The 25,734-nt window shown below is 37.8% G+C and overlaps 1 protein-coding gene across 1 annotated transcript in view; it reads left to right on the top strand.

The window, feature by feature from the left end:
- LOC127396008 (protein prune homolog 2-like) overlaps nucleotides 1-25,734 on the top strand; it is a 127,249-nt gene that overhangs the window by 14,515 nt on the left and 87,000 nt on the right. The window contains exons 2-4 of the mRNA XM_051643559.1: nucleotides 17,393-17,497; nucleotides 17,956-18,158; nucleotides 19,461-19,624. Coding sequence (XP_051499519.1) covers nucleotides 17,393-17,497; nucleotides 17,956-18,158; nucleotides 19,461-19,624 — 472 coding nt within the window. The remainder of the gene's footprint in view (nucleotides 1-17,392; nucleotides 17,498-17,955; nucleotides 18,159-19,460; nucleotides 19,625-25,734) is intronic.

Raw genomic sequence — 25,734 nt, 5'->3', positions numbered from 1 at the left:
GAGGGATAAAAAGGAAGAGGGCCAACATCTGTGCAATGTGCTCTTTTTAGCTAATGACAGCCCGTGAGGTAAATGTCCTCAGTAAGTCAGGTCTGATACCTTTGTTGTCCCTGTCCTCAGGCCCACATTGCTGCTGTACCAGCAAACCAGTATAAGGAAAGGAATGGAGTTGGGTGTAATGTGTTCTGGTGGTGAGGAGAACTGGAGCACACATGCAAAGGATTGACCATAGAGTATTTGAGGTGGGAATGGAGAACAGGATCTCTTGCTGTTTGTACACAACTTCTATGCAGAGTGTTATTTTCTAAGCAGGTATTCCTCATATTTAAAGTCTTATAAACTTCTATATGTAAGTAGTTCTCATATATTCCATGTTATTAAATAGAAGGATATGCAGATACGCTGTCCTACTGAACACAGTGACCATGTCTATCTGAATATATGTGTGCACACAACCACCCCTGACATGTAAAGTGGCCAAAGTTCCTATCTGTGAGCACTTCTGCATCAGTAATTTAAGAGTCTTACCCTTTGATGGTGAAACTGCTCTGTAGAGGTCACTGTAACCTCATCCCATCACAGACAATTAAATTAAGTTTATTTTCTTCATAGCAATGAGTAAATCCTAAAAGGAAAAAAAAAATGGGGATATTTTAAAATAGTGAAAGACATTTAGGGAAAAGTTAAGTCAATACTTTCAGTAATGTGGAGGTGGGAGCTTGGCTAAATAATAATTTGTACAGTAAAGTTTGAAGAAAGGGCAAAGTATCTTTACCAAGATCAATAATAAGAAATTGAGTAGGTAGCACTAGCACAGCTCAGCACTCTGTGGCAAGACCAAAGATGTTTTGAAGGAAATAGGCGAAACTCACTAATACTATTCCAGAAAGCTGCTAAGCTTCATGCTTTTTCTGCAACTGTAATTTGAGGTTCAGTTTGAGCTGCAATTTGTATTAATGTCAGATCTGTGGTATTTAGAGAATCAATTGCTCTTACATAATGTTAAAAAAGGCACTTTTGTATCTGGGAACAATGTTGGGAGCAAGTGTAGGAGAACAATACCATACTGCTGTATTTACTTTGTACATAATTTCTGAAATGTCCTGCTGTCATCCCTTCCCTCCCCTCCTCACCCCCCTTTGACCTTTGGAAAATTTATGCAGAGTCTCTGCTAGTTTATTTTTTGGGTATGACTGTCATGTTACTGGTATAGTTTAGTGATGATGAAGGAAATTCTTAGACAAGGATGATACCTGTTTTCTGTGTCCTGCTATTTGCAAAGTGTTCAGACTTCCAAAACTTGATTGTATTTTTTTTCTGATGAGGTATGTATTAATAAAGAGGTTTTTGTCATTTAAATATTTTCTACAACATACTCTGAGTTTTTGTTTTTATGCTGAAAAGTTCCTGTAGAGAACTCCATTCATGAGAAGCAGTTAGGTATAGATTTCATTTAACAGTGTTACAAATTTTCTGCATTATAAAATGGCATTTTAACTTGAGTTTCTGTTAAGCACAGCTGTCACTTTGTATTGTATCAATTGATTTAACAGACTAAATGTCAGCAGAGTAAAACCTGAAGTTTTTCTTGCTAGTGTTAACTTGAGGATGTTGCACAGCCCAAATGCTTCACAATATACCCTTTATAACAAAACAGGTATTTTTGGTCATACTGTTGTTAAAATGGTATGTATTTTGCTATCTATATATCCTATATGATGTTTCAAAAGAAAAAAAAAATTAACACAAATTAAACTAATGCTAATTATTTAAATTTAATGCTAATTGTGACACTAACTACTGTAATTATGAGCATCCTGGTTCCCCGAGTAGACAAAAGTCATTACAATGCATTTGTAAGGCTGGTTTTATAATCAAAGGAGTGCAATATTCATGTGACTTCATCAAGTGGACATGGATCTCCTCTGGGAGACATAAAAGTCTATTTTTATAAGTAGATCTCATTCTCGAAATTTGCTTCTCCTGTAATCCTGTGCCTGTAATAGATGACTCAAATCACAGAGCTTCTGCGGTTTGGTCATTGTATAAGTTTAAACAACTTACTAATCTGTTTGAGTACTCATTTAGTGGAATACCTCAAATCTCTTCTAAGTCAGTATGTTCTTTTAAGACCTGCTGTGCTTTTTTGTTCAGAAGTGGTAAGTGTATGTTGATGTTTATACATATGTACTCCGTCTAGAGCCAGAGATTAAATTTGTAAATAGACTGCGTAGAAATAGGTTGCCATTATACCTCAGCCTCTTTGACTGATCCTGGGAAAACAATGTTGCTCTGCTTAGCTGGTAAAAGAAAGGCAAGAATTATGCCGTGATTATCTTTAACAGTCTTTCCTAATTCCATTAATGCTAAACAGATGCCCTTTCAACAGGTATACAGGGCCAGCACACGCTTCCTGTTTAAGGGAAAGAAAAGAACACAAAGTTATTCCTATTGTTCTTTCAGTGCAAAATGCTTACATTACATAAAATGCTGTTTAACGGTCCTCTGGTCTGCTGAGATTTATGCAATTAACTAAGTAGAAAGAATAAGGTAAAGAAATGTCACATTGAGAACAGACCTTACACTGCAAAGCCATAATATCAAAATCAGTTTTTAATATTGCTGCTGGTCTTATCCTGACACATGTTTAACTGGATGGTTGTCAGTATCTCCATGGGTGATGAATCCCTTTTTTTTAACCTTGAACACCTTACATATTTTAGTTCACTTGTTGCAGCATTTTCTTAGCTGGAAAGACAGGAATTGTCTTATTAGCACATACTAAACAACCATGTATGTTGTGTTGCTAGTCATTGATGTGGAATTTAATTACTAGCAAATTCTAAATGCTCTTCCAGTGTTCTCAGACTTCACCAGAAGAAAAATACAGGTCTTGCTGCTGTGGTTAGTATTGTACACCAAATATATTGGCTTGAGTAGGTCACAGAATCTTAGAATCATAGAATCGTAGACTGGTTTGGATTGGAAAAGACCTTTAATGGTCATCTAGTTCAATCTCCCTGCAATGAGCAGGGACAACTTCAACTACATCAGGTTGCTCAGAGACCTATCCAACCTGACCTTGAATGTTTCCAGGAATGAGGTTTCTATCACCTCTCTGGGCAGGTTATTTCAGTGTTTGACCAGCCTCATTATAAAAAATGTCTTCCTAATATCTAGTGTAGATCTACCCTCATTCAGTTTAATCCACTGCCCCTTGTCCTGTCACTACAGGCCCTGCTCAAAACTTTGTCCTCAGCTTTCTTGTAGGCCCCCTTTAGATATTGAAAGGCAGCGACAAGGTTCTCCCGAGAGCCTTCTCTTCTCCAGGCTCAACATCCCCAACAGTCTCAGCCTTTTTTCCTAGGAAAGGTATTTCATCCTTCTGATCATTTTGTGACCCTCTGGACTTTCTCCAACAAGTCAATGTTTTTCTTGTGCTGAAGACTCTCTTACGTACTTTGATTTGGGTTTTGGTTTTTCTTTTATTTATTTTGTTTGTTTGTTTATTTATTAGTTTGGGGTTTTTTTCCTCCTCTCCCCAGAGATTTGAGGGCTTCACTCTGTGCAAGAGGTGATCTAGGAGGGATGTTGTGCTCTCAGATATTTTTACCTTCAGAACTACTTTAAGTAAGTTTAGAGCTCCGTGACTTTCTAGAGGTAAGATATTAGCCTGAGAGGAAGCACATTGCTCTTTGCTAGCTTCTGTATGTCTCCTGGCCTTTGGACCCTTTATAATTAACTACAGAAGACACAGAAATCAGTGGATGATGTTTTTCCTAATAGTATGCTTTTAAATTGAAAACCAAGAGCTTGACTGTTGAGGAAAATCAAGCAAGTCCGTTTTGGGGGAGAGTGCAGTCATTAGTGTTTTTCATAGATTAAAAATACATCATAGTATGTTAAATATAAAACTAGAAGGTACTGTTCTATCTGTAGGGGAATTGTCAAATGAAAGTTAAAATTGAAATATTAATGACATTTATTTTGTTTGTTGTTACCATATATTTTCTAAAATACTTGTCTTTTGAATTAGCTAGAGCAGCAGATTTGCCAGGGATGATGAATTGCCTGTTTTGGCATTGGCTGAGAGGATTCAGCAAAATTATCACAGAAGAGGATGTCGTACTTAATCAGTCATTAGTGTCTCTTCACATGTGAATTTGTCAATTTACGTCTGCTGTTTCCTTCTTCATAATAAAATTTGAAATAATACATTGTGAAAACCTTAACTGAAATGGATGAAATTGAACCAAACCTTAAACAAAATAAAATCTCCCTAGGTCCGTTCTGTGCTCTCATACTCTGTTAATGCTTACCAAGTTTTTTAACAGAATGGAATGATGTAACGTATCTTTAAAGAAATTTCTTTGTAGCTTTATAATGTAAACAGAGCTTAAATTTACTTTGTAATTACACTTTAATTTGTTTTTTTAAATTTCCATTCTTTAAAAGTAATGGTTGATATGCTCACCATGAAGGTAATTCTTAAATCCTATATACTGTCCATTTTTATGGTTCTTCTCTATGTAACATTTTTATTGAGATGAAATTGAGCTACTGTGCCAGATAAAGTCTGTGTGCAATCAATAGGCTATTAGTTATTCCACGTTAGTCATTACACCTCTGTTCATGGTGGGGTTTTTTTTGTAGCTACAGTGACATTCTGGCTATAGCTCTATATGAAGAAGATGTGTTTATTGTGTTGTGGTTCTTGACAGATCTTGGCTGTGATGGAATATTACTGTGATGACCAGCAGTATTAACATGATTTTTTCCTTTTTTCCTGTACCAATTGTCCTAGTGTGTTAAATTTAAAATAGAGCTAAAGTACAATTATGTTCTGCATCAAGACAATGTAATTTGAAATGGAGCTGTGGTTCAGAAGGGCAGTAATAATTATTACCATAAATATTGTTTGCAGTATCATCATCTGTATGTCAGTTCAATGTGTCATGGGGACTACACAAGACTAATAAGGTGGGAGTCTTATAAAAAATGTGCAACCTCTATGTTCTTACTCTTTTTGGGAATCTTTGTAGTGGGCACTTTAGTGCTCTGTGAAACTTTTAACTGTGCATTGCTGAATCCCTGAAGTGCAAGAAGGAATGGGAAATGCAGATTTGAGTGTCTTCCCTCATATCTGTTTTTCCCAGATTGGTCCAGGTGTAGGAGGTAATAATGATTTCACCTTCTTACAACTTTTTGCTCCCTCTAGAGGATGTTTTTCAGAGTGATTATTGTCTCTTCTAATTCTTCTACTATTTTTCCACTGTCAGATGTGTGGGACAAATACAAGGATTAGATTCAGTGTTTTCCCTGATGCACTCTTTTTCCCTAGAAAGACAATTAAGAAATCCTGGTAAAACTTTTTTTTTCTTTTTTTTTCTTTTTTTTTTTTCTTCCCCCCCCCGAGAAATCTTATATCCTTAACAGTGTTTTAAATATTTTATCTGAAGCTCAAATATTCTGTTTCAGTTTCCTAACCTTTTGTCATTGAATAGTAAAAGAGGAGATTTTTCAATAGACTAGAACTAATGTTGCATTTCTTCAAAGAGCAATATTTGTCGTATTTTTGTCTTTTTACGAGAGTGTACTTTATGTGTGCTGTCTCATTAGAAGGAAAACTAAAATAAACACAGCAAAAATGAATGTTTTAGATTGCTACTGTATATTGTCTTTCAGAACACTGTAATTAAAGTGGTGTTTGTTTGCCCTATAATATTACCATTCCCTAATCAATGTACTGAGCAAGCACCATGGTGACAAGATAAGTTGCTTTGTTTTGTTCCATATGTCTGTGTTCCAAATTTTCCATAGTTTTAATTGGTTCCCTGCAGAATAACATTTACAAGCATATGGTATGGAAAATGCTGACTGCATTTGTTATCATATATTTTAGTACACTGGTGGCACTAGATCACTAAGCCTTTAAATGTGATTATGAGGTTATTTAATGCAGTCAATAGTGTGCGTAAAACACAGTGAAAATCTTCAGTGAGCCAAATGGTATCAAGGAAGTATGTTTGAATGCTTTCTTAATGCTTCAAGGATAAATGGGGAAGCGTGATTCCGAAAAGGTTTTGGGTAATGGTTGTGCTGAAAAATACTTTGTCACCTAAAAATGTTTGGAAAGGTCTGTGGAGGCTGCTTGCCATCCCAGTAAGAGGAAAGTGTGTAGGAACACAGAATGCAGAAAAGGCAAAATACACAATACATCAAAGTTTATTGGCTTCTGAAGAAGGGCACTGGCATTAGCTGATGAAATAGAATGCAGGATCAGCTCTTAAATCTCATGAGTCTGACTTTGGAGGCATCAGCACTACATTTTTACACCACTTCTGCTCTGGCAGAAGACGACCAGTCCAAAGGAGAATACGATTGACTGAGAAGACACTTGTCATCTCAGCAAGTGTGAAGGCCTGAGTTCAACAATATTGACATAGGTGTTGGGTTATGCCTTTTTTGATTGTGCTGGAGGGGAGGGTGTGTCAAGATGAAGAGCAGCTGAATTGGATTTCTTTCTGAGACAAATTGACCAAGGTTGTTCCAGACTGCTTCGAGGCGTGCTCAGTGGGCTAATAGGTTAATGACTCCTTTAGTTTTCATGAGCAGACTGGAAACTCAGGCACAGCCCAAGTGATGAGAGAAAGAGGCACTCCATACGTGGAGATTTCTGATTTATGGATTGCATCCTTTATGTATGGATTGAAGAGGTACCATACACATTCTTTCCCTAGCCTGAATCCAGCCTAATTTACTAAATAAATTTATTCCTTTACTGTTTTCATGTCATCCATGTGAAAAAGAGTATTAGACACAAGTATTAGACACAAGCAGCACAAGTCCTGCTACTGAATGTAAGAATGTGATTATGCATTTTCTCTTGCTCATATGCAATACATAGGTGGTTCTAACATTAGTATTATGGGGAGGGCAATTCAGTGATTTGAATAGTATAGACTGTATGAATAAAAACACATTCATTTGAAAAAGTAAGTTAATGCAGCAGAAGAGGAAGAAGGGAACTTTGATTTTACTTTAGTAACTTCATGAAAGAAAATCCTATTGATAGACTGTTGAAATAGTGCTGATTCAAGCTTAAATAATCATTCTGCTGGAAACATATTCCTTTTTCAGCCATATGAGAGTATATCCTGTTTTTTCTTGGAAGGAAGAGCAATATGATACCTTTGCTGAGCCTAAGGTCATTTAAATAAGTTTTTCTCCTCCTCACCTTTTAAATACTGTTTCATAAAAATTAGGTTTCTTTAATTCCCTAAGACAAAACACTTAATAGCTGTCTGACTTAATGGGAGTTTTATCTCAATGTAACAGCAAAATTGGGATGAAAATATGTGGTGCCCAAGTCATGCTTCACAAGTGCGTGCAAAGATGTGCATGTGTGTGTACCCCGTGTATGACCCATTCTGAAAACCAGATGCTATTTGATACCCTGTATTATACCTACACCACATGATCCACTATGGGATGGTGTCTCAGAAGTTGGCCTTAAAGGCAAAAATTTGGAGCAGCAAGAGAGTGTGAACATGTAAAGCTTATAAAACATGGTGAAAATCAATGCCAAATCAATTGATGGAATAAATCTAATTTTAAAAGGAGCCAACAAGATTTTGATTGATGTTTTTGATTCTGTGGTGTTTCTTTTGATATTGCAATGGCATCTCTGCATTATTTGATCATGCCAACTATTCTATTTCTAATAAAAATTACATATAGAGATCATTTTAATTTTCTTTCTTTTTGTAATGTGAATAAATATAGGGGGTAAGTTAGAGACCATGTATTTGAAGATCTGGAATAGCAGCTTGCATGCTCTTACTTTGTGCAAAATGACTAAAAGATTAAAAAGGGTAGAAGTTTGCAATTGTTAGGAATTCTTTCCTGAACAGTGTGAAGTTTGTCTGTCTGAAAAATGCCAAATTGCAGACTGATGGTAATGCAGAAATATTGATCTGAATTCTCAGCAGCAACAGCTGACCATGCCAATGCTTGATTATAAGTGACTGAAAAACAGAGATCCTGTCTTGTGGAAATTCCAGGAACAATGTAGGGACAGGATTTCCTTGCCTGACTGGCATGTCAGAGAGTTAACCTGACTTATTTCCATTTTAAGTTTTGAAGGGTCAGCATGCTTCTATGGAACAGTGTCATTTTAAAATAAAGCTCTCTTTAGCAAGCTTTTGACTCTTAAATGGCTTTTAAAGCATTAACTTCAGAAGACCAGTAATTCTTGTTCAACATGGCTATGCTCAACCTCCTATGGGAAGTGCAGTCACCATGAGAGAAGGGAATGCAGGTAAGACCAGGTAAAATATATATATCAGCTATGCCCCAGGTAAGTTCTACATGTGTGACAAGTGAGGTGTGAAGACCTTTTCCTAGTCTTTATTATAGACTAGCCATAGTTCTTTGTCATCAGATCTTACTCAGCACAAAATATGAGGTGATATTTTGTGCGTATCCAACCACATCTGAGGGTAGCTTTAAGTTTTTATGACTGTTCCACTTTTGTTTATCTTGCTGGTAAGGCTGTATCTCCCATACAAAAGCAGATGGTGTGGATTACCCCTAGTTTTATTGTATTTTATTTTGCTAGTGGGATTGATGTTTGTTCTAAAAGCTTTATCTGTAAGTAAGTGCAATATAGAAGCAACATGTAGTGATTAAAATATGGCACACTTTACATTTTCTCTGTTAAATTAAGTCCCTTGGGGGCTACTACTTAACCATGCATTTTACAACTAATGCAGTAAACTACACAGTACATGATAAATGTTATACCGCAGCGATAGAGAAATATAATAGTTTTTCTTCTGTCCTCAAAAAACCAAGAGGAAACAAAGACTTATCAGATTAGATAATATCTTTTTCTTCCCAGGCCAGTATAAACCTTTTTTTTCTGGAAAGACGTATGAAATATTAAACTAATTCGGACTTTGCATGAAATATTAAATTAACTTTGCCTTGGCTTAGAGCCATTTCTATGACAACAGAGAAGGATAATCAACTTGAAAACCCTCAGGCCAATGGAAGTATAATACTGCCTGATACAATAAGGCAAAGGCAGGATGAACTCCAAAATGACTAGCCAATAAATTGTACCCGTGGGCTGGAGGTACAACTCCAAAGCTACTGAGTAGGTACACAAATCCTCTGTCATGTAAGTAAATGACTTAAAATCTCTGTTGGAATATTTATCACTATCTTGTGATAGGTCCAGGCAGTTAAGCTTTTTTCCCATGCATCTCCAGGCAAGCTAAGTATATCTGTGCAGCCGTGCTCCCTTTTTAGTGCTTCAGCCTCAAGGCTGGAAAAGCTTTCAGCATTTTATCTCACACTGCATGTGAGTCTGCAGCTTCTTCCTTTATTAATATGATTCTGTTGAGCTGTGTAACTCCCCCTTCAAAGCCTTACTATCCATGACAAATACTGTCCCATCCCATACAGTAAAAGGCAATGATTTTGTTGCAGTTGAAGGATGAAAGATCCTGTAAGATTTGACACAAAAATAAGAACAGTGGCTCAGAAAACAAGGCTGTGTGTGGCTGCATGTGTGTGAGAGAGAGCATTTTGTTCTGTTTAGACTAGAAGTCTTCAGGATTTCTGTCTTGCAAGATCACTTCAACTTCTGCATTAACAGAAGGAAAAAAAAAGAGAATGCAATTTTTGACTGGGATATTGTAGTTTGATGAATCACTGTATGACACTATGTGTCATAGCCAAAGCTTTTGCCAACCTGATTGCCAGTGTCTGCAGTATGTTTGAATGAATTGGGGGTTTCATGCAGGTAAAAAGCAATAAAAGGTATTTTTGACTGCAGCTGCATAAAGGTACAGTTGCTGTAATAATGCTTTTATGTGATCAAGGAGAACAAAACTGGGCAGGTATTAGAATTTGTTCACCATAAGTATCAAAGTATCCGAAGAGATCTCTGGCTAGATAGCAGAAATAGCCTAATGTTTATAAATCTCTTTTTTGAGCATGTTAAGTTAATTTTGATCTGTGTGGGTCTGATCTGAATTGAGTTATTCTGCCTGGTGCCATCTGAGAATGACACGTCATTTCTTTAATTCATTTTATCTCAGACTAGCAGTGTTTATGCATTTTACAACTTTCATTTAATCTAGCTAAGCAAAAACCTACTAGCACTAAGAGAGATCAGTGGTATCTTACATAGTTAACTTATGAGTTCTAGTTTAATCACTGACCCCTTAATTTTTTTAATTCTTAGAAATACTGAAGGTTAGCGATTCCTATCACGTTTAGCAGTGGTAGCTGCAGCAGGTAAGTCACATTTTAGTCTTGTTGCAGCTAAGTCTTACAGAGTTTAAGAATCTAAAGCTGCTTCTCCTTAATAGTGGGCTTCTCTGCTGGGGTCTTTTCTTGGAAGACCTGGAAGAGGAAGCCTAACTTGCATGTACCTGCTTTTATTCTAGCTGGCCGATTAGTTGTGCAGCTGCTTGTATCTGAAATTACAGAAGAGGAAGCAAGCTCAGACCAGTAAGAAAAACAATAAGCGTGGATGCCTTGAGAGGGCATACTTCAGGGTGACTTTTATGGAGAGTATACTTTTTTGGAAGGTTATTATTAATAACTAGTAGTAAGATACTAAAAAGCCACTCAAGGAGCTATACACAGGGGAAGGAAATGCTAGTGAAATCACATATCTTGGACCTGCAAGAGAGGAAGGAGAAGTGAATAAAACTATGCTTAGTGAATAGAAGAACGGAGATCAGGAAGGCTGAAAAGAAGAAATCACTGATCTTTAAAACAGCATGTGAGGACTGTTAGTGGAAGGTCTACCTTGAACCTTGGTCTTCTAGAAAAAACAGATAAGAAATCAAGTAAGAAAAACAGACACTATCTCATACTGGTTTTGTGTTGGTTTATGAACCACGAGCAACCATGAAAACTGAGTTCCCCAGCCTCAGAAGACGTGGCACCAATTTACCAGAGGAGAAATGCCACATAAGTTTGTCAGAGCTGGAGATGTCACCTGAGCTAGAGAGTGACATTTCCTTTATATGCTTTTTGGAAACCTTCAGTGAGAACTGAGAGGCTATCAGGAGCGAATGTGGTCCCAGAGGCTGCCAGCAGTCAGGATGTGCTTCCATGACTTCTGCCCCCCGGTCTGGAGGGGTTTTTAAATGAACCCAAGGGCACATGCGGCGCTCGCGGCTGTGGCGGGTCTGTATTTTAGAGCAGAGATTAGAATCCCACCCTCACCGCACCTGCAAGTTGTTACTGAGTTTACTTTTGTTTAAAATACACAAAAAAAGGTAGCACGTCATAGGAAACACTTGTTTTGTGCAGTGTTATGTTTATATTATTATGGATAAGTTTGGATTTAAGCCCTGGAAGATGCAAACAAAGGTTATTTTGAAGGTTCTGTTGACCTTAAAATGTCATTCTAATCAATAAGAAAATAGTTTTGTAAAAATTCTTTCAATTATTCCTCTTAGCATAACTTCAGATATGCTGATATCCTCCTTCTTGCTTTAAAAGTTGTAGTGAACAACATTGTGGTTATAGATTACAAGACCTGGTTGTTACTGAAGCAATATCTCATTATTTGTTTTATATATGGATGGTGATATCTTTTGCTAGTATTGGTTAGATGAAGAAGTAATGTCATGCTGAAAGTACGGACTTCTACAAATTCTAGCATGCTGCAGATCATAATCAGGATTAGAAATGTTACTTCCATATTTTTATGTTCAGAATTGGTAGATGACACCCGTTTGTCCTAAGAGGAATATTTGCAGAACTGTTCAACTTTTTACCACTGCAGTTTCGGCAGAGATGATTTTTTTTACCCGATATACAGATGTCAGATTTTCTTTCCAGCACAGGATAAAAGAGTATTTAACCTGCTCTCACATATATAAAACTGTGGTCATCACTAAGCTTTTGCTAAAGTATCTGTGCTGTTTGTACAAGATTTCCTGTTTTAGAATAGACTGAAGGAGGTGCTATCTATCTATCTTGCATAATCCATGAGCATATGCATACATTGTTGTGATTCTGGCATCAGATAAATACCCAGTTCAAATAATAAAGATGCTTAGAATAGAAAAATGTTGTCCATGTGAATAGTTTATGCAAGTGTCATCTTTATGTGTCACTGAATTATTATAGTGGTTATCACTGTGGAATAGGAAGGTATTCAGTAGTAATGTACTGACCTGTGCCAGGAATAGCATGTGCCTGTTTTTGCTCTTCTCTGTAGATGTCCTTGGCTGGTCAGTTTTGCATGTAGCAGCTCCCAGACCATAGCTCCTGGTCTCCAGTTTGGAGTTACATCCCTGGGCTTAGAGGAGTTGCTGCATAGCCCAATGTTTCTATTCTTCCTGTCTAATGGGACAGCACAAACTATATGAATGCAAATGCTAGGATGGAACTTCTGACTGTGGCTGGTGCAGATTGTCTACAAGCCTGATCTGTTTCTTTCTATATTAAATTGATGATGTTTTCTAGAATGTATCATAAAATTATAGGTTATCTCAAGTTGGAAAGGACCCAGAAGGATCATCACATCCAGCTTGTGTTTGGGAGAACAAATTACTTACTGGATAAGAATATTCAGAAAATGGAGGACTTTGTTTGGGGAAACAATAACAAACATCTTTTTGCTTTTTCTAGTAATAATTGAGAATGAATTTTTATATTGTTTTTGTTATGTTTTGCTCCCTTTGTCAGTTTCCAGAACTACAGTAAGAATTCTCCAAACATATTTAACAACTTTATTAATATAAATTTAATTTATTAATAATAATTAATTTGGCAATGTATTATTTTCTATTGGAAGGCATCTCTTAAAAAAGAATGCTTTCACATTGTTTTTCATGAAGAAAATTCTTAAAGCTGATGAAACAAGATGGGAACCATTACTTTTCTCTCTTGTCAGTGCACCTTACATCATCAGAATGTCAAGCACAGACTTCCTTTGCTGTTTGCTCTTTCCAATTTTTGCACTGAAATCTGTGAAGTAGAAACTTCAATAGCTTATTAAGATAGTTTACAGGTTGACGTTCTATTTAACTTTAGTAGAATAGCTGTCATATTTTATTAGAAAAACCCCACTGCAAAAATACTTTGCTAAAAGTCACAAATGAGAGCTTAGGGAGTGAAATGGGGTAGGTTGTGTGCAAGTGAACAGATTCTTACTTGGGGATAGGTAGAATAATTAAAATAACCACTTCTAGTGGATGAAACAAAAATACATCCTCTCTGGAGTGACTGGAGAGAGGCAGTATGCAACAGAAACCCCTGACTGACTTCAGAAATTTGTTTTTAATTCACTTTCCTTCGGGAAAGAGTTGACAGTAGCTAGTAGGTTACCTTGACTGCATGTTTGTCTTAGGCAGAAATATTCTGGAAGAAATGAGCATTTGTTTGCAGAGCTAGTAGGTTAACAGCCTGACACAGAAGCACACCACTTTTAATCTACTTATGTCAAGTTAAAAACTCAGTTTAGTAAGCTCCATCTCAGAGTGTCTCTTAAGTTCTTGATAACAGTCCAAGGAGATGGCCTGCTCTTCCAGTCTGTTCTGGTTCATATGTGTTGATGAAATTCTGGTGTGCTTGAGTTAAAAATTCAGCCCTCAGATGGCTAGTTGACCTGTTTGGATTACAAAGAGATGATCTCCAGTGCTTTCTTGCTCTTATGTGTTCTTTTTTTATTCTGCTTTTTGTAGTCATTCTTTTCTAATTTCTTCAGAATTCAAATGCAGGGTTCAGAAATATTTGGCCTTGGAATTCTTCAGTTTTTTACGAAATTATTCTGTCTCCATTTCTGAAGAGGTAATAAAGGGGGGGAGGCACGCTAGCACATACAGATGAGTGAAAGAGGGTGTCTTGTTTTGTTGTTGTGTTGTTGTTGTTTTTTTTTTAGAAACGTGAATCTATCTTTTCCTTTTAAGCAGCTATTAAGGGGGGTTTTCCATCTTTGGTGGTTCTCCTCCTGCATGATTTTCTACAGGTTTTAGTACTGTAGTGTATACCTGTGTATACGGTTAGGCTACAGCTAACATGTGCGTCCAACAGAGCTACATCTAACATGCGAGTTCTAAAAACAGGCGAGCAGATTTTAGTGCCTGAGAGATCGAAGACAGCACAGAAAAGGTCTTAATTTTTTGGAAGAAAGCACTCACGTACCTGATGGCTGACATTCGTCACTGAAACTCAAATGACTGTTGAGGATTCTTGCTAGTTCTGTATGGCGTAGTGTTTTGTAGAATATGAGCAACAGAAAGCAAGTAGTTTTATAGGTACAGAATATGTAGATATAGAGCAGCATCAGATGCCTTGAATTTTTTATATTATTGTTTGCACTGGATTCCTAGAGGTGCTAACTTTGTAGATTTAATAGTCAGTTTATCAGTTCATTCAGTGTCCTTATTTTTCAAGGCTGAGTAATCTGCTAGGCAGTTTTGATGAATCTAAAGAAACAGACTTCTATACATGGAATAATACTTAAAAGGGATGAGCTCATGAACTTTATTTTAATTCATTAGGGTATGTGGCAGATCAATCAGAAATGTATGGTGGAGGAGAACAGTATGAGAAAAAATATATTGAAAAGAAGAAAATGGAGACAGTTTGTTGCTGGTGAAGGCCTACAGCTTGAATGAATCTGTTCTGGACATTGTACTCTTCAGAAAGCTGTCTGTCTTTCTTGATACATAGCAAATGGAGAATGTACGTCCTAATTTTATTGCCCAAAGGTGTTTTGATGGCTGTATTCCATATAAAGGAAGGACAACTACGTTTCTTCCTTAAATCCAGATAGATGTAGGATTAGACACAGAGAAAAAAGGTTAGTTTAAAGAAATTGCACATTTATAATGATTGAGGATAATGTACTAATTATACACTATGGTAATTGTGGTAGCCCTATTGGACACCTTTGGGTCAAAATGAGAGGGGTTGTCTCTTAAGGGTGGCCTTGTAGTGGGCATGTGTTACCAACCCCCAAACCAAGACAGTGTGACCAACAAAGAGATACTTGGGTTGCTCAGGCAAGCTTTGGGTCAGCAAAACCTGATTGTTATGGGAGACTTTAACTGCCCAGACACTTGCTTGAAGAATAACACTGCAACTCACCTAACATCAGTCAAGTTCCTGGAATGTGCAGAAGACTGCTTCCTCACACAAATGTTGAATGTGCCAACAAGGAATGGGGCACAGCTGGATTTACTACTCACTAACCAAGAAAACCTGCTCTGTAATATCTCAGTTAGTGAAAGACTTGGCTGCAGTGACCACAATATTGTGGAGTTTGGGACACTGCTGGGCACGATGAAGGTTAATTCCATAACAAAGGTTTTAGATTTTATAGGAGAAAACTTCAGCTTGCTCAGGGCTCAGTTGGAAGGGATTCCATGGGAAACTTATGTAGAGGGTAAAGCAGCTAGTGATTGCTGGGAATTTTTCAAGAACACTCTCCTAGATATGCAAAACTGGTTCATCCCCTCTAAAGGCAAGGGAAGCAGATGGAGCAAGAGACCCCCTTGGCTTAACTGTGAGCTTCTGGGTCTGCTCAGAACCAAAAGGGAAGTGTACCAGAGGTGAAAAAGTAGAACATCACTCATTGGAAATTATAGGGGCATTACCAGGGTATGCAGAGATGAAGTTAGGAAAGCAAAAGCTCAGCTTGAGCTGACATTGACCAAGCTGAAGGAGTGGGCTAGCAGGAACCTTATGAAGTTCAACAGGGAGAAGTGTAAAGTCTTGCACCTGGGAACACATAACCCAGGAATGCAGTTCAGACTGGGATCCACCTGGCTGGAGACCAGCCCTGTGGAAAAGGACCTGGGGGTCCTAGTGGGTAACAGGCTCAACATGAGTGAGCAGTGTGCTGCAGGGACACAGAAAGCCACCAGGATGCTGGGCTGCATCAACAAGGGCATCACCAGCAGAGATCAAGAAGTCATCATCCTGCTCTACTCGACACTTGTCAAACCACACCTGGAGTACTGCATTCAGTTCTGGTCTCTGCTCTACAAAAAGGATGCAGACAGGTTGGAGAGGGTCCAGAGGAGGGCCACAAGGATGATCAGAGGACTGGAGGACCTGCCATACGAGGAGAGGCTGAGAAAACTGGGTTTGTTCAGCCTTGAGAAAAGAAGCTTCAGGGAGACCTTATTACCATGTTCCAGTACTTGAAGGGTGGCTACCAGAAAGACGGAGACTCCCTATTTACAAGGAGTCACATGGAAAACACAAGAGGTAATGGGCACAAGTTGCTCTTGGGGAGATTCCAATTGGACATGAGGTAAATTTTTCACCATGAGGACAATCAAACATTGGAATTGTCTCCCAAGGGAAGCGGTAGATTCCACCACATTGGACAGGGTGCTGAGCCATCTCATATAAACTATAGTAGTATCTAGAAAGGTTGGACCAGATGATCCTTAAGGTCCCTTCAAACCTGGCATTCTATGGTTCTATGATTCTATGATATACTTCTTTTGAAAGATTAAACCTCTAATTGAAAATAAATCCTAATTCAAAATAATAATAAAAAAGTACATCATCAACAACAGATGTTTAATTGCCTATGTTTCATTCTGAGACATCTACCTAAGCATCAGTCAGATATTTATTTTAAATTAGGAAGCATCTCATTAAAAGAAAATAAACTGGATTGTTTCTGTGCAGCTAGCTTGATATTATTGGTGTGCACAAGAAAAAAACATCACCTTACATTTTGTTTGTGGAATTGTGAAGAAGGTAGACATTTTCCTGCAATATTTTGCTTTCATGCAGCTGATCTGTCTTTTCATGGTGTTTGTAAGGGTCCTCATTTTCTTAAATGAAGAACAGTCTGAGTTCCCTTTGTGAGTGATGACAACTCAAAGCCCTCAGAGCTGCATTTGGTGTATCCAGCTTCTGAAGAGTCAGGGTGAAAGACATTTACTTTGTCTGGTTGCTTATTTTAGCCAAGCGAGAAGGGGAAAATTAAAATTACTATTTCCTGTGTACAGTTTGCTGTGTCTATTTTCACACTCTTTGGGGCTGCTTTGATGACTACATTTGTGAGGTATTTTCAAAAGCTTTTTCCCTGTGTACATGAAGCATCTTACCTGTTACTTGGCTGCCAAAGCAACTTCTCTCAGATTAGCTCTACTTCGGGTTCTAAACTGTGGTCTCTTATGAAACTCAGATTTCTTGGCTGTCTTGGGAGCTGAGAAGCCAAGGAAATGTCTGATCCAACAGTCAGTGTATTCCTTCAGCCAACGGGAAAAAGGACTACAGCTGAGGACATTACCTAATATTTAAATAGTCTTTTGAAGTGTCTTGGTAATGGGGATTTAGTTTTTCTCATTGCTGCCACTCATTGTTGTTGTTTTCTAATATGTTACAGAACAGGAGCAAACACCTGGAGAAAGTCCATGTTGTTCTTGGGAATAAATCCTGTGATTTGGATTCACTCATTTCTACTCTGGCCTATGCATACTTTCTAGACAAGGTAATGAAAAAAATGGACTAAATGGTCCCAACTCATTTGTACCAGGTTATCTTATTGTTAAGTTAATTAAAACTTAATGTAAAAACACTATTCTGGACGACCATTTTGTTACAATCAGAGGTGATATTTTTAAATAAAAACAATATAAATTTCTTTCCATTAAAAAAATTATGAGTGGGTATTAGGTTGGTTATTAAATAACAGTGAAAGGTCACCCCTGTACTTCATTCTTTCTCCTTTCTCCTTCCTAGTATCCCAGTGATGCTGTAGAAGGCAAACAGAGATGGAAGAACAAGAAAAAAAGCAAAATATGTTTTTTTTAAAAAAATAAGTAAAAAGGAAAAAAAGTCGAACAAAAATTCAGGACTGTTTCTGATTGTTCACTCTGTTAAAACATCTTCCTAAAAAAAAGAGGTCTTATTTTATGCAACTCTGCCAAATTCACACCTATGTTACAGGTCAGTCCTCCTGATGTTCTTTGCTTACCCGTGTTGAATATACCAAGAAGAGATTTTAACTACTTCACAGAGACAAGATTTATACTCGAGGAGCTGAATATCCCCGAGTCATTTCATATCTTCCGAGATGAAATCAATTTGCACCAGCTGAATGCTGAAGGGAAATTGTCTTTAACACTTATAAACAGCAACATGCTGACAAGGTATGTACAACAAGATAGCTTATGCGGGTTTAAGCTGTTTTAGAAATCGTAGTTTACTTTTTTTCTTCAATAATATTGGTATTGCTGTGTTAACACAGACCAAAAAAGAGGAAGTTAAAATACATGTTATCTCCCATTGTCCCACAAATGTAACAAACTAAACAGTCACCTTTCCATTACTTTTAATGGAATTCACTTTTTAAAGTAACTTGTATTTTCACACGGCTTAAATTAGGTATTTTAATTTAGTTTTAGTAGTCTAGAAATTTCCTGTGACCAGTAAATAAGAGGTTATTTTTTTTTTTCCCTGCTTCACAGGTAGTTTTTGTTAAAGTCATTAAGACTCTCACATTGGTTTGAAGATGGCCAGCACGCTTGCATATGTTCTGTTAAGATGGCTGCTAGATTATTGCAGTCCTTAAAAACTACAGCATTTTTCTCAAAATGTCAGCAGTGCCAGGGGCTTAGAGTTGCTCAGTGTAAAATCACAGTCCATATACCCATGGTTTAGAGGGAATATTTACAAGTCCGTGGTTAATCTTTTATAGGAAGTCTCTTTATAATGGTCTGCCTGTCTTTCCTAGAGTGAAGGATGCTGTTTACTTCCAGCTCCCTTTAGAGCCTCATTTAGGATAAGTAACATGCTGTTGTGCTATGGCCCCATTCTCCTCTGAGGGGTTTGTAGATTAGAATAAAAGTAAGAAAAGTCTAAAATTAGAGAATGCATAAATCTCATAGTTACTGACTGTTTAACAGTACATACTTCTGTGTTTAGAAATAAAAATTATCCATAAGATTTGCTTTGTGTTTATTGCTGTCCCTTCCTGTGTTTCTTCCTTCTAAAGAATTATGATTGCTATTTTGTATTATTAAATATAGTTTGGCTTTGTTATTGCTATTTTAAGCAGAAACATAAGGTGTCTAAATGCAGCAGAAGTTCTTTTGTAAGTTGCCAAAATATCCAATGGGAAAATTAAAAAATCTCCCCCTATATTAAGAGTGATATTTTCAGTATGTGTAGAATTTTTTTTTCCAAAATATTAATTTTTAACTATTTTGATAATGGAAATGTAAACATTTGAGTCTTAACAATGTATCAAGCAGTAAAACCACTGTGAAGATCTAATTAAAGAAATTACAGTTTTAGGACTTCATTGTGACATTCTTTGGCTTTATAGCAGACTTCAAGTAGCAATAACAATAGTGTTATAGACTGGAATAAAAAAAAAAAAGTACTGTTTTACTGGGTTTTCTAAGCAGCTAGAAAGAAAAATCCATATGATTTTTAAATTTGCTTGATAGTGAGGATAAAAGTTTGGAATCAGCTGTTGTTAAAGTCATCAATCCAGATGAGCAATGTGACGGAAGCCTGGAGTTACAAGCATCTTCTTCCTCTTTAGTAATAAAAGAGATTCTTCAAGAGGCACCAGAGTTAATCACTCAGCAACTGGCTTATCTCCTCAGAGGTGAGAGATTACTCTTTATATTAAATACTGAAAGGTTTAATGGAGTGTTTCTGAATCTGCTCATGCAGAAAGAGTGTGATCCATTCTTTGGTTAACAATCCCTTTAAAGACCACAGGAAGCTTCATAAAAGAAGCAGGGAGTAAAGAGTTTGTTAAAGAGTAACATTATATTGAATATTAAAAATGTGCATTTAAAAATAGGCATGAGAGGTCTTTGCTGTATCACTAGAGAAGAATATTAAATGGAGCTGTCGACACGCCAGCTGGGTAGCTGGAAAAGCTGTGCAGTTTGTCGATTCCAGGGGCTGTGCAGTGCTGCCAGTTTGGCTCAGCCTGCCTGTGGACAACAATATGGATTGGAATCTAATATTTACAGTTAAAGCTTCTCCCGATGGCGGTACCTCTTTACAGAATGATACTTCAGTGGTGTGGTGCAAAACTTTTGCTGCTTAAAGATGCTGTAACCTGTAAATCTTCATGGCGCCCTCCGTTTCTTTTGTATTGCATGCCCGGTAGAGGCAGAATTGTTTTCATATCTGTCTTTACAGTTCATAATTTGTCTTAGTTTCCTCAGTTTATTTTCTGCAGCAGAACTCTACAGTTGGAAGTAAAACAGGGGTTGAAAGGAAGTGTTTCTTTTGAGTTATTGAATGAATTTTAATAATGTTTAATGAATTTTAAAGGTTTTAGAAATGCCCTTTTAAGAAATCACTGTAGGCATGTTTAATGAGGATTATGAAAACTTGCCTACACGTAGATTTCAGAAGCTACTGGAGTCTTCACTGTGATAACTAATCATCTTAGAACCATAGAATGGTTTGGGTTGGAAGGGATCTTAAAGATCATCTAGTTCCAAGGGCCATGTCCCACTAGATCAGGCTGCTCCAAGCCCCATCCAGACTGTCCTTGAACACTTCCAGGGAGGGGGGAACCACAACTTCCCTGGGCAACCTGTGCGAGTGTCTCATCACCCTCATAGATAAAAGTTTCTTGGTAATGTCTAATCTAAATCTACCTTCTTCCATTTTGAAGTCATTACCTCTTGTCCCATCACTACAATCCCTTGACAAAAGTCCCTCCCCAGCTTTCCTGTAGCCCCGTCAGGTACTGGAAGGTGCTCTATGGTCTTACCAGAGCCTTCTCTTCTCCTGGCCAACCCCAGCTCTCTCAGCCTGTCTTCATAGGAGAGAGGTTCCAGCCCTCTGATCATTTTAGTGGCCCTCCTCTGGACTTGCTCCAGCAGGTCCATGTCCTTCCTGTGTTGGGGCCAATGTTCTGATTTTCCAATGTTCTAATTAAAAGAGATACTTTTTTCTTTTTTTCTTTTTTTCTTTTCACATAACACAGCATTTAGCTCCATCTTTTAGTACCTTTCCACGCTAATAAGCTCTGGTGAACCAGCCATGAAATGTATTTGTAAGCTCCAAATTTCTGTTGAGTAGCTGTCCAGGAGTTTAGGCAAATGACCAAGCATAATAATTGGTTTTGGAGGGAGAATCAGAAAGACTTTTGGGGATCTCTCAGGGTACCTGCTTGGTGGTGAAAAATGGCCAAGAGGCAGTGCTCAGTGTAATGAACAAGAATGTGTTCAAGTACTATTAATGATTTTAAGTGTCTGCATGTTTTGGCTCTCTAGTCAGTATCCAAGGTAAAATAAAGTGCTTTTATTAGAGAGTATTGAGGATGTTGGCATTAGAGTTAGCACTTCCAGTTATGAGGGAGATAGTAATTAATTTTTTTTTTAATGATTACTAATTTCATTTTGATTATTGTGCTCGGTAGCACATATTTGAGGAATTTAGTGGACATAGGAGTTCCTGCATAGCTTCTCTTGCATGGTATGAGAAGTGATTGACAAAGCATAAACAACACAACACAGCTGCACTTGTAACTTAATGGTTTTCTGCTTCTCCCCACAGTGCAGTTCATACATACAGAAGGCCAGGCAATACAGTGAGTCTGTGGTGCTCTTAAAACAGAAAGGGTTTTTGGTACTTAAGAACCTCCCATTGCAAATTCAGAAGATCCAGTAAATCCCATTACTGGTTTGGGAATATATTAAAAAAAAATAATCCTAGGCATAAATTAATATAGATGGCAGATCAAATTACAAGCAATCTGAAAATAAAAATCAGCTACAACCTACCCAAGTCTAGCTTTCACATTTCTTTGTGCATATTATGGTCTTTTGCCTTGCCCATAAAGTATAGCTTTTGAAATTCATCTCACCTGTGAGCACAGGAAATAAAGGGACCATATCATGGTCTGGAAGTAGCAGTGGCAGCTTCGTTTTTACTACCTATGAATGTGTGTATAGATGCTCACAGGGTGGCCAGTCTCTCTGGTTGCAGTCCACAAGCATACAGCCAGTAAGAGGTCCTATTGGTGTTTTTCCTATTTTGTTATCTTACTGCCAACCTAAATCTATATATTGTTAGTATGTATACATTTTGGGGGGAGTTAGAACAGAAGACCAAGGTGGAAGTCAAAGTGCTAAGAATTAGGATTTTATTTTTGTAAACCAGCAGAGAGATCTCAACATCTGGGTCTCTGAGCTGGGAACTAATCTTTCATTCTCTGGCTTTCCAGGGAGTATTTTGCTAGAAGACTTGTAAGATGATACAAATACCTCATGTTTTAATAATTGTCACGTAGTGGCTGTGACAGTTTTGTTTGTTGCCTCTTTTTCAAACATTTTTTCTTACAGTCTATTAGCAATTTTTTATCCTAATAACAAAGGCAGATGTTTATAACGTGCCATATTTCCACTTAGAAAAATTACACCTGCTCTTCTGTGTTTAAAAAAAAAAAAAAAAAAGTCATGAGAAAAGACTTTTCCTGTGAAACTGAGCATTATTGATTTAGGCAGTTTAAGACTTTTTTCAGCTGAATGCTTTCCTGATATCTTTGTCTCCCCGGCAGACATGCCCTTGGGCTTTGAACAGGGCCTGCTTGGAGAGTCAGGATGTTGTACAGCCATGTTTGCCTTAAGTTAGCTAAGCTTGTGCTGTCCCTGGATTTGTGCCAGAAGCAAACTGTTATGGAACCTGCCAGAGTCTTGGGCCTGTATTATTTTATTTCCCCAGAGATGTTTACAAAGGGACTGTTGCCAAGCTCAAGATCCATTAAACTGCTGAATCATTACATTTTCTGTTGCAGCCAGCTGGCAAGGATGTGATTCCAAGCACTCACTGTCAGGTACCTTGGGTCAGTGCACTCTCAAAAATGCCTCCTTATGTTTATTTGTATAAGGCCTTGAAGGATGCCACAAGGTGCAGACTGCAACATGTAAACAGAGACAGATTTACAGCAAGGGCATCAGCTTTTTTTTTTTTTTTTTTTTTTAATGTGAATCTTCTTTTTCTAGCTATGAACTGCATAGCTGAGATCTTTTTGTGCCCTGTTGGGGCAGTCTGTCTCTCAGTAGAGAAGATTAGTTATTCTAGCCACCCAGACAAATGTTAAGAAATGCCCTTTTGAGGATTTTGGGAATGATGACTGTTTTTTTGCTATGTCTTGTACATCCATCAGATGATTCACATGTTCCTTAATTGGTTCATCCATAATATATATGCCAGGAATAAAGAAACATTTTCAAGTGCACCAAATGCTGCACTTAGTTGTACTGATAGTTTTGGTTTTATGTATGAAAACAGTTTTCTTGGACGCAGAGCTTCCCTCCTTCCCTTCCTTTTTTCCTGCCCCAGCTACATTTAATTCCAGCTTTGTGGCTTTCCTGTTAATTACAATGAAGACTTGGGTCTGCTTTACAATTCTAGTTTGTGGGATTTTTTGGGAGTGGGAAGTGTTGAAGTATACTTTCCATGAGGGACAGTAGGCTTTAATCTTTTCCCTGTCCTTTATTAGTCCAGGTCATGGAACAAAGCCTCAACAGGATAAATGCCTATGTTTTCGTTGTACAGTTTCTCTCAGTCATAAACTTATAATTCAGGAGATGCTTGTGCGGTTCTTAATGTTTTCCCAAAACGACTTCTGCCTTCATTAGATCATGTTTAATATTAATGAACAGCAATTGCTTTTGGCAAAACAAGGGCTCCACTTCCAAAGTGCTTTGCAAAAGGAATAAAATGCACATTGTTTTTAAGAGTCCTAGCCTATTTTCTAGTGACCTCTGCTTAGGAAAAAAATATCTGTAATTTAGTGTGATGTACACAAGAAATAATATTGAATCTTGTATTACCTATTATATATTTCATTTTTCTGTTCTTGTCAGCAGACAGAGCAGCCTCCATTATGCTTTCAGAAACCCTGGGGGGGCTTGCACCAGCACTCAGTAAAATCTGCAGGAGATTTCTGAGCCCATGTATCTGTCTTACATCACATACTTAGAAGAGAGCACATGACTCAGTGGACAACTGACCTGTGACCAAGGAAAAGTACCTTGCATGAACTGTTTTTCTAAACTACAAGGAATCTTAACCCTTGCAGGAATGCTGTAGATGCCTGAGGGAGAAGACGTGTGACTTTATTTCCCAGTGATTAATGCAGTATTAAAGAATGAAGGAAGAATAGATGTTGACCTTGGGACTTGCTGACACCCTATTAATTTGAGAAAGATAGTCTTGCTTTCTTCCTGGTAGAAAGGTTAGCAGTTGTAAGCACTACAGTATTGTTGTGATAAGTAGGAAAAACAGCCTTTTAAAAGATGCCTTTCAAAGCTTTTCTGAGATGTCTTCCTATGATGAGATATTATTTCAGTCTGACTGCATTCCATGTCCTAGGCAATCTTTCCATTCCTTTTTGGAATGGACTCTTCTTTCCTCAACTGCTTTCCTGTCTTGCCTCCCCATATCCCTTTACTTGGTTCTACAAGGGCTGGGCTCTATCAGGCCTGGAGTTACTCAGTTTCATTTGGCAGTCCAGCCCTAAACTTTACAGTAGAAACTGCCTGTGCTGGATAGCAATATTACCCGTTTGAAATACTGATATAGAACAAAGGTTATAGAAATAATCCATTGCATTTTATTTAGTGGTTTGGGAATCGTTTGAGAAACAAGAAAAAATACTTTTCCTTAAATTCTGAGACTCAGAAACTGTCTTTGTTTGCCTTCCTCCTTGGTTGAGCCTTTATTACCTTTCAGGAGGGACATGGTTCTGCATTTGTCTTATAGCTTACTGGGAATCAAGGACTGATGGGATAAAATCAGTGGTGTAGTTATTGCTTAATTCACAATTAATCCTGTAATTAGGCTGGAATGATTTGTGATTTATGGAGTTAAAATTAATCAGAAGTTGCTGACCTGACCGAACCCACTACATAGTAGATATTTCTATATAATTAGGCAGACAATGAAGCTTACGTCACATTGACTTCAAAAAAGATGAGTTTGATTATATACACGACTCACCTCTCGTTTGCTGTATTTCCAGTGTGTTTGTGTTAAAATTTTATATTCTTGGTCTTCCCAAATACACTTTCCCCTGAAGCACACACAGCTGTGGTATGAATTTGACACATTGTGTTTCTGAGCACCTCTGCAGATGGACAGGCTGCCTAGGAAGCTGTATGGGACATGAAAGAGCCTCCCTCCCACAGGAAATTGTGTGATGAATTTGAGAATGCATTGTTGGTCCAGTACTCCATTTCCCTTGTGTGTGCTTGAGCTATTTCCTTGTCTGCTCCTGGTGGAAGAAGAGGGTACTGAAAAAGCAGAAGACTGCTATTGCTAAAATAATTTATGCAACCTGGTCCCTGAATTGCCATTTGTAATTCATGCAGCCTGGTCCCTGAGTTATCATTTATCCAGGTGCACCTCTGTGCGGGCTGGGGATTTACTGTGGGCCATCTAACTCATTCTGGTCACTGCCCTTCCCAAGGTATGGAGACGAAATGTAACGCAGGAACTGTTATCTGGTTAGAGGTAGCAGCAACATACTGTTACATGAATTATCCTGGAGGCTGCTGACTGAGAAACTTGCTTCACATAAAAGGGACTGAAAAATAGCCTTTTCTAATTTATGTGGATATCTTGGGTGCTTTATATATCAGTTATTTACCCGTCGTCCTCTGAAATCTGCTTGCTGTGAAGGCATGTGTGGGGAATGGTCCATCTTCTCTCCCCCCCACGTAAGACTAAACAAAATGCCTT

The sequence above is a fragment of the Apus apus genome, chromosome Z (genome assembly GCF_020740795.1).
Source record: "Apus apus isolate bApuApu2 chromosome Z, bApuApu2.pri.cur, whole genome shotgun sequence".
NCBI lineage: Eukaryota > Metazoa > Chordata > Aves > Apodiformes > Apodidae > Apus > Apus apus.
Note: the sequence above shows the minus strand (reverse complement) of the source record. Positions and strands in the feature narration are given on the sequence as shown.